This window comes from Chrysochloris asiatica, unplaced genomic scaffold, assembly GCF_000296735.1.
Source record: "Chrysochloris asiatica unplaced genomic scaffold, ChrAsi1.0 scaffold00016, whole genome shotgun sequence".
Taxonomy (NCBI): domain Eukaryota; kingdom Metazoa; phylum Chordata; class Mammalia; order Afrosoricida; family Chrysochloridae; genus Chrysochloris; species Chrysochloris asiatica.
The window spans coordinates 4,544,071-4,553,406 of NW_006408534.1; the positions used below are offsets into that span (position 1 = coordinate 4,544,071).

The following is a 9,336-nucleotide window of genomic DNA, read 5'->3' on the forward strand; positions in this document are numbered from 1 at the left end:
ACCTTTTTAAAGTGTTGAAGAGCAAAGATGTCAGCTTGAGAAATAAGGTGTGCCTGACCCAAGCCATGGTATTTTCAATAACCTCATATGCATGTGAAAGCTGGACAGTGAATAAGAAAGGCCATAGAAGAATTGGTGTATTTGAGTTATGGTGCTGGAGGAGAATACTGAAAGTGCCACAGGCTGCCAAAAGAACCAAAAGATCTGTGTTGGAAAAAGTTCAGCCAGAGTGCTCCTTGCAGGCCAGGATGGCCAAACTTTGTCTCTCATACTTTGGACATATTGTCAGGAGGGACAAGTCACTGGAGAAGGATATCATGTTTGGTAAGGTTGAGGGTCAGAGAAAAAGAGGAAGACCCCCAGCGAGATGGATTGGCAAAGTGGCAGCATCAATGGGCTCAAGTGTGGCAATAATTGTGAGGTTGGCCCAGGACCGGCAATGTTTCGTTCTGTTGCACATAGGGTCACTATGAGTTGGTACTAATTCAATGGCACCTAACAACAACAAAGCCTTTAAGCATAGAGATCATTCCTTCCCTCCCATCTCTTCATCCTCATCAATTTCAAGATGGATCCAACCCCTGAACTGTTTCTTGTTCTTCAAGTTGGCAGGCTGAACATCTTGGAAGGGCTAGCTGCCCTGATGCTGCCCTGGTGGTGTGATGTGCGAGTGAACCTGATCAGCCTATTGGAGCAGCTGGAAGAGGCCCCACAGCTTGTCAAACTTGGACTGAAAAACTGGAGACTTACAGATTCAGAGATTAAAATTTTAGGTAAGTACAAAGTTCTTAAGATGACTTTATTAATTTTTTCAGCCCCTGCTCTTGTAACTCTGGACTCCTGGTGTGATGCTGTAGGATCAGCAGTGGACTGTGAATCTCAAGGTTCAAACCCAGCAGCTGCTCCTTGGACACTTTATACAGGGTCGCTAAGAGTCAGAACCAACTTAACAGCACTTAGTAACAACTTATACCTCTGAGGTCCTGATGTAGTGCTGAAGGGTAAGAACTGGACTCATTAGCAAGGTCAGCAGTTCAAACCTAACAACCACTTCTCAGAAATCCTATATAGGGTCACTATGAGTTGAAACCAACTTAATGGTACTTAATAACAACATATACTTCTGGGGAAGCCCTGGTGATGCAGTTGTTGAAGTGCTTGGCTGCCAACAAAAAGATCAGCGGATCAAACCCACCAGCGACTCAGAGTGAAAGATGTGGCAGTCTGCTTCCGTAAAGATTTACAACATTGAAAATTCTGTGGGCCACTTCTACTCTGTCTTCTTGGGTCAGCATGAGTTAGGATTGACTTAGTGGCAATGGGCAATTTTTTAAAAAACTTTTTATGATGAATTCAGTGAAGGTTTACAGGGAAGATCATCAGTTTTACATTCAACAAAGCGAGCATGTGGTCCAGTGCTTGTCCTGTAGCTTGCTTATTCATTATTTTTGCTGTGAAATATTCTGTTGTATGAATATGTTGTTGGGTGCTGTCAACCAGATTCCAAATTAGAGCAAACCTATGTGTAGAACTGCTCCCATAGGGTTTTCTTGTCTATAGTTTTTATATAGATTTCCAGGTCTTTTTCCACAAAGCCATCAAGTGGATTTGAACCACCAACCTTTTAGTTAGCAGTCAAGTGCTTAACTGTTGTGCCACTCGGTCACCACAGTTTTATGGTATATATGCATCTACCATAAGTGATTTACCATTCTACTCTTGGTAGATATTTGTAGAATTTCTTGTTTTTTAATACTATGAATACTACTACTGGACATGTCTTTTGGTGAACATCTGGGCACATTTCTACTGGGTATTTATCTAGGAGTGCAATTTGGATTATAAAGTAAGCTTCTGTTTAACTTTAGTAGATATGCCAAGCATCTTTCCAATATTATTGTATCCAATTCAGCATTTAAAAAACAATGGTTTTCTGTACTATGTACAGAAAGCACTTGGTTTTTATTCTAATACCATTTGAATTTAGAGAGTGTGATCATAGATCTGTCTGTCCCAGTGTGAGTTCTTTAAGGACAAGTCCAAGCCACTGGTATTTATATTAAATATATATTCCACAGTGAGTACTCAATACATGTTTGTTGCATGAATGAACAAACGAACTTACAGGAGATTCACAACTTGCTGTTAGGTATAAGCTACATGTTCAAATCTTTGCTATTAGTAAAAGCTGTTTTCTATCATCAAGAAATATAAATGCACTAGTATAACTTTGTAATCTCTTTCCAATATCAAAACCAAACAACTGTTGAAAGCTTCTAACTGAAGTTTCCTGGATCTGGTCCAGAATATCTCCCTGGCTTGGGGATTTCCATCTCCATTTAGTGATGGTATGTGTGACAGACAAGATGCAGTATACCCCGAGATGGAATGATACAATGCGGACTGTATGTAATAAGAGATGAGAAGTGAAATGAAATAAAGACTACGTAAAACTTAGGGATGAATGCTGTCATGGGATAGTTAGTGTGTAAGGAGATACAGGGTGGTTAAGATACACTGGAGACGTAGGGGTAGTTTGGAGAAATGAAACTCTTTACCAAAGGTGTTAGACACCTCCTAGGAGTCCTGGTGTGGCGCTGTGGGCTAATGTGTCAGACTGCAAACTAGTCTGAACTGTAAGGTCAGAGGTTCAAGCTCACCCGCTGCTCCTTGGAAACCCTATACAAGGTCGCTATGGGTCAGAATTGACTGGATGACACTTAACAACAACAATAAGTTTAACTGGGAGCCCTGGTGCGGCTCTGTAGGATAAGAACTGGCTACTAACTGCAAAGTCACAGTTCAAACCCACCAGTCACTCCTCAGAAACCCTATACGGGGTGGTTATGAGTCAAGAACGGACTGGACCGCACACAGGAACAACCTTAGCGGAAAACTGGCTCCCGTCAGAGCCATGTGAAATCATCACTTTTCAGCCTCTGTCTCTCTCGTTTTTTTCTATATCTCTTGGTGTATAAAGGAAAGGCCAAGTCCGCCTTCATTTACCCTGTCCATCCAGCCCACTCTTCTGTCAGCCCATAAAAAAATCCCTACTTCCACAAGGCCTAGGCCATTGAACTGAATCATTTGCTGTCTCTTCTCATTGCTGTCAGCTATGAACTTTTTGTTGTCTTTTCTTTATCACTATAATCTTTTGTACCTGGCTTTCAGAATTCCTTACCTTCAGCTTCTGTCTTTCTAGAGGCCCTCACCAGGCATCCACCATGTGAAATTACTCAGCCAACAAGCCACACCTTCCTCTTCAATAGCCTGCCCTCCCACTTTCCCTCACCCACTCACTCCAACTGAATTGTGTAATTGACTTAAAACTCTCCTTTCTCTGAGATATTAAATTCAGACTTGATTCTCAAGCCATAATCTCTTTATCTCCTATATAAAGGGGCTTCAAAAAGTTTATGGAAAATGGAATGAAAAGACAACAGAGTGTCCCCACAAATTTGTGAAGGCCCCTCATGTTTCTACCTTACCTACCTAATGACTCCTAATCACCAGGTCTTTTACTTCATTGAGCCCAACTTTTCTTTTATTCCACTGAGTCCAATATTCTACCGATTTTTCAGCCACCTTTTATCTTGACTTCCCTGCCCACCCAGTTTAGATTCCATCATCCATCCTTGCACGTACTCTTCTTCTCAATAGCTGAAACTTTCATGGTCCATAGTATCACACAAGTCATTTTAGGCAGTGGCATTTAGTGATGGATATGTATAATAGATGCAATAGTGAGACAAAGAAAGTGTAATGAGAGAGGCAGTCTCTAATTAAAGAGAGATTACCTACTGAGATGCAGGGGGGAAATGAGCCATGGGATGTGAGGTATGAAATGAGATATAGCAGTTGGAGTGTACCTTCCTGGCACAAACCCAAGCCTAGATTGTCCCTCGTTCTCTACCTTTTCTGCAGCTATATCCAGGCTACTGGGGAAAACAGTTTGGCAGATAGGTATGTGTTGAATTCATATGAACAAGTTTGAACAAAAATATTTTGAACCAAATGCTAAGAATACCCCATATACCCAAACCTGTGGCATTCAGCAAAGCACATCTTGAAGGGCATACTCATAGCCATAAATACCTATATTATAAACGAAAAATTACTGAAAACCAGTGAGTTACATTTCTAGTTTAAAAACCAAAGAAAAGAAAAATCAAGTAAACTTCAAGTTAATCTGCCCAACAGTAGAAATCAATGAACTAGAAAACAAAACTATGTACAATTAGGGTAGAGTTAAATTAACAAGACTTAAAGTTGATTCTTTAAAAAGAGTAACAAAGCAGACAAAATTCAAGCAATGCTGATCAAGAAAAAGAGTGTCATAAGTAATTTAACTAATTAGAGACATAAGCACACAGATGTTTATAGCTATTTTACTCATAACTGCCAAAAACTGACGGCTACTAAGAGACCCTTCAATCGATGAATGGATAAACTTTGGGATATCCATACAATGGGATGTTATTTGGTGATATAAAGAAATGAACTACAAACCATAAAAAACATGGATGAACTTTAAATGCATATCACTAAATGAAAGGAATAAGTCTGAAAAGGCTGCATATTGCATAATTCCAAAGTCAAAACTATCAGTATTTGCCAGAGATGTGAGGTTAAGGGAAGAAGGATTGAATAGGTAGGTCACAAGCGGTTTTTTAGAGCAGTGCAGCTATTCTGTATGATACCGTCCTTGTGGCTATGTGAAACGATTCATTTGCCAAAACTCATAAACTTCACAGCACAAAGAGTGAACCACATAAGCAAAATTAAAAAAAAAAAAAAAAATGTATTTGGGAGATTGGAGAGCTTCCAGATGGAATAAAGAATGCGACCAAACAATTTAACTAAATTACAAATGTATGAAGCAGCCTTAGTGAAGGCAGATGGTGGAAAAAAGTGCTGGCCTAAATAACTTTGGAAATAAATAGAGTCTGTAAAACTAAAGGCAAAAGAAACTGTGCATAAGTACTATACTCTAGTTAATAAAATTATATTCCACAGGAGTGTTGTTGTTGTTAAATACCATTTAGTTTGTTCCAACTCAGTAAACTTTCATAGGGTTTTGGAGAACAGCTGATAGGTTTGAACCTCCAACCTTGTGGTTAGCATTCCAGTGCTTATCCTACAACACCACACCACAGGAATCTTGTATAAACAACTTTGAGTCCAGATATGACACTGTAGGGTGAGCCCTGAACTGCTAACCACAAGGTTGCAGTTAAAACCCACCAGCCATTCCATGGAAACCCTATATAGGGTCGCTATGAGTCGGAACTAACTGAACAGCACTTACAACAATAACATACATGTACAGTGCGTAGTGGTTACGGATCGGGCTGTGAACCTTAAGGTCAGCAATTCAAAACTACCAGCTGCTCCGCGGGAGAAAGATGAGGCTTTCTACTCCCGTAAAGATTTACACCCTCGGAAACCCTGTACAGGGTCGCTATGGGTCGGAACCGACTCGGCGGCACTTAACAACAACAACAACAGTGGAATTGAACAATTAAGCAAATCAGTGTCAAATAATGGGAGCAAATTTTCTTACTATTGAAGCGGAATGTAGACAAGTATGCATTTGACTTGGAGACATTAGTATGAAAAAATGCGAGCTCCATATAAATGTACAATGGCTACATGTGGAAATGTCTATATAGAAAGTTAATCTACACACATCTATTTCCTTGTTCTCTCAGCTAAGAGCTTCTAGAAGCAAAGGCCTCACAGTAGCTTGATTTTAAATAAAAAAGAATAAGGCTGTTAGGAGAAATGGTTGATTCTAGGATTCAGGCAGGAAATATAAAAATAGTGCATCTTCTATTGCCATAAAGAAAATGCTTTAAATGCATACATATATATTTTGTTGTTGTTCTTGTTAGGTACCATCAAGTTGAATCCAAATCCTGGTGACCCCATGTGACAGCGCAGAATTGCCCTATAGGATTTCTTAGGTTGACTTACAGGAGCAAATCACCAGGTGTTTCTCATGTGGAGCAGCTGGGTAGTTTCCAACTGTTAAGCACTTAGCCAAGGAGCTCTGGTAGCGTAGGCTCTGGTAGCGTAGCGATTACGAAACCGGCCGCTAACCTTAGGGTCAGCAGTTTGAAAATACCAGCTCTTCCATGGAAGACAGATGAGGCTTTCTGCTCCCGTAAAGATTTACAGCCTCAGAAACCCTATGAGTCGGAACTGACTCCACAGCACATAACAAGCACTTACCCAAATGTTTAACTATTGTATTACTATGGTTCAAATAAATTATGTAAATACTCTACCGATGAGAAGAGAAAGCCTACCTTCCCAATCTCTTAAGTGTAGGCTGCCCACAGTGACTAATTTAGGAACCACACAGAAACGGGAGAAACAATAGGTGCACAGTGCAGCAACCTGACACACGCTGCTTCAGTCAGGTGATTTACGGCAGAATATGTTGATAGTACGAACCCAGGATACGTTGTGAAAAAATGGCTACTTCTCAGCCTCCTTTACAAGGAGCAGTTCCTATACACAGATATTAAGTGCTTCCAGTGTTCCCTAGGAGTGTTCCCTAGGAGTCCGGGTGTGGTGCTGTGGGCTAATGCGCTGGACTGCAAAGTCCTTTACACCAAAAGGTTGGTGATTTAAACTCACTAGCCACTCCTTGGAAACTCTATATAGGGGCGCTGTGCGTTGGAACCGACTCAATGGCACTTAACAAGAAGTGTGTTCCCTAGAGTTCAGTCCTATGCTCTCTGCCTTTTTGTGTTATTCCCTCAGAGGAGACTACATTCAATCTTACAACTTTCATTTGACTTTTTTTTTGCTTATGATTCCAGAATTTTTGGTTCTAGTCCATTAGCAATCTGCGGCAACTAGACAAAAATCATTACTAGCTCAATTTTCACTTTCAGTTTTACATTTTCTACCAAAGACCAAAGACCAAAAATGTGAAGTTTCAAATTAAATATTCATTCCATTGTCTAGCCTGTCTTCAAAAAGTGAGCGAACATAGCCCCTACTCAAGTTCTAGAAACTCTAGGGCCCTATCATTCCGTGGTCATATTTTAATCTTCCAAGAGCTCTTTCTTATTCCTCAATTGTTCTTTTTCTTTTGTTATTACCATCTTTTTTTTCTCTCTCTCTTTTTAAGGTTCTTATTGTGGATTGAGTGAAAGTTTACAGGACAGATTATCAGTTTTACATTCAACAAATCACATACCTTGTTTCATTACAATGATTATAATCCCCTCCATGTACCATCAGTTAACAGTATTTTTCTGTATTCAGTCCTCTGCATTTTTGAACTTCGCTGTTATTGCTGGTGTGAGATGATATCTCCCTGTTGTTTTGATTTGCATCTCTCTAATGGCTAATGATCGTGAACATTTCTTCATATGTTTTTTGGCTGCCCGGATGTCTTCTTTGGTGAAGTGTCTGTTCATGTCCTGTACCTATTTTTTAATTGGGCTACTTTGTCTTTTCCTTGTAGAGGTGTTGTAGTTTCCTGTAGATTTTAGAAATTAGTAGTCCCTTGTCTGATATATCATTGCATAAGATTTTTCCCATTCTGTGGGCTCCCTTTGTACTCTTTTTGGTGAAATCCTTTGATGCACATAAGTTTCTAACTTTTAGAACGTCCCAATCATCTATTTTGTCTTCTTTTGTTTGTGTAATTTTCACAATGTTTCTTAGTCGGTGTTCCCAGGATTAGAGTCCCTAAATTTGTCCCTATTTTTTCACTGATGACCTGTATAATTCCAGGATTCACATTTAGGTCTTTAATCCATGCTGAGTTGTACATGGTGTGAGATCTTGTTTCAATCTTTTGTATACTCATTTCCATTTCTGCCAGCACCATCTGTTGAAGAGACTATGTCTTCCCCACTCAGTGTATTCTGGCCCTTTGTCAAAGATCAGTTGGCTGCTGTATGTTGGTGGGTTAATTTCTGTATTCTTGATTCTGTTCCATTGATCTATGTTCCCTTCATTGTTACAGTACCAGGCTGTTTTGAGCACTGTAGCCATGTAGTAGATTTTGAAATCAGGGAGTGAGAGGCCTCCAACCTTGTTCTTCTTCTTAAGCAGTGCTTTGTTTATCCTGGGTCTCTTTCCTTTCCATATAAAGTTTGTAATAGTTTTTTCCTTCTCTCTAAAGAATGTCATTGGAATTTGAATTGGGATTGCATTATATGTGTAGATCGCTTTGGGTAATATTGACTTTTTCACAATGTTAAGTCTTCCTATCAAGGAGCATGGTATAGTCTTCCTTTTGTAAATTTCTTCTTTTTTTAAGGTTTTTATTATGGTAGGAACTTTTCTTGAAGGCAGTTTTAATTTCTCCTGAAAAGGATTCTCTAGTTATCATTTTGGGGCATATAAACCCAAGGGTAGTGGTTACAAATTGGGCTGCGAACCACAAGGTCAGCAGTTCGAAATGACCAGCTGTTCTGCGGGAGAAAGATGAGGCTTTCTGCTCCCATAAAGGTTTACAGCCTCGGAAAACCTGTACAGGGTCGCTATGAGTCGGAACTGACTCCATGGCACATATCCACCACTACCACCAAACCTAAAGGCCATTGTTCCAGGAATAACGTAGAAACGGAAGTCATGTAGCCTTCTTATACTCCAGAGCAGCACCATGACCTAGCACATGGTCTGTCACCCAATTACTATATAATGTTATTTTTCACACTATATTGTAAGCCTAATGGAACAAGGACCATGTCGTCCTGTTACATATCTCCAGCATCCAGATACTCTCTGGTACAGAGTTGTTGGTATTGTTAGTTTCCACATGCACAACAGGATCATGTCATTAAGATCCATAGGGTTTTCCTTGGCTGATTTTTTTCAAAGTAGATCACCAGACCTTTCTTCCTACTCTGTCTTCATCTAGAAGCTCCACTGAAACCTGCCCAGTATAATTGTTATTGTTGTTAAGTGCCATTGAGTCAGTTCTGATTGATAGCAACCCTATATAGGGTTTCTGAGGAGCAGCTGGTGGGTTTGAATTGCTGACCTTGTGGTTTAAACTGACTTTGTGAACCAGTATTTATCCTACAGTGCCATAACAGGACTCTGTCCAGTACCATAGCAACACGTAATCCTCCTATGACAGATGAGTGGTGGCTGTACTTGAGATGCATGTGACACATTGGCTGGGAATCAAACTTGGGTGCACTGTGTGGAAAGCAAGGATTCTACCACAGAGCCTTCACTGCCCCCTTTGATACATGTTGTTGTTGTTAGGTGCCATCAAGTTGGTACGAACTCACTGCGACCTTATGCACAACAGAATGAAACACTGCCCAATCCTGGGCTAACCTCACAATTGTTGCCATG

At 40.1% G+C, this 9,336-nt stretch overlaps 1 protein-coding gene across 1 annotated transcript in view; it reads left to right on the forward strand.

Moving 5' to 3' along the window:
• NLRC4 (NLR family, CARD domain containing 4) overlaps positions 1 to 9,336 on the forward strand; it is a 47,380-nt gene that overhangs the window by 32,502 nt on the left and 5,542 nt on the right. Inside the window, exon 7 of the mRNA XM_006835275.1 lies at positions 606 to 773. Within this exon, the coding sequence (XP_006835338.1) occupies positions 606 to 773 (168 nt within the window). The remainder of the gene's footprint in view (positions 1 to 605; positions 774 to 9,336) is intronic.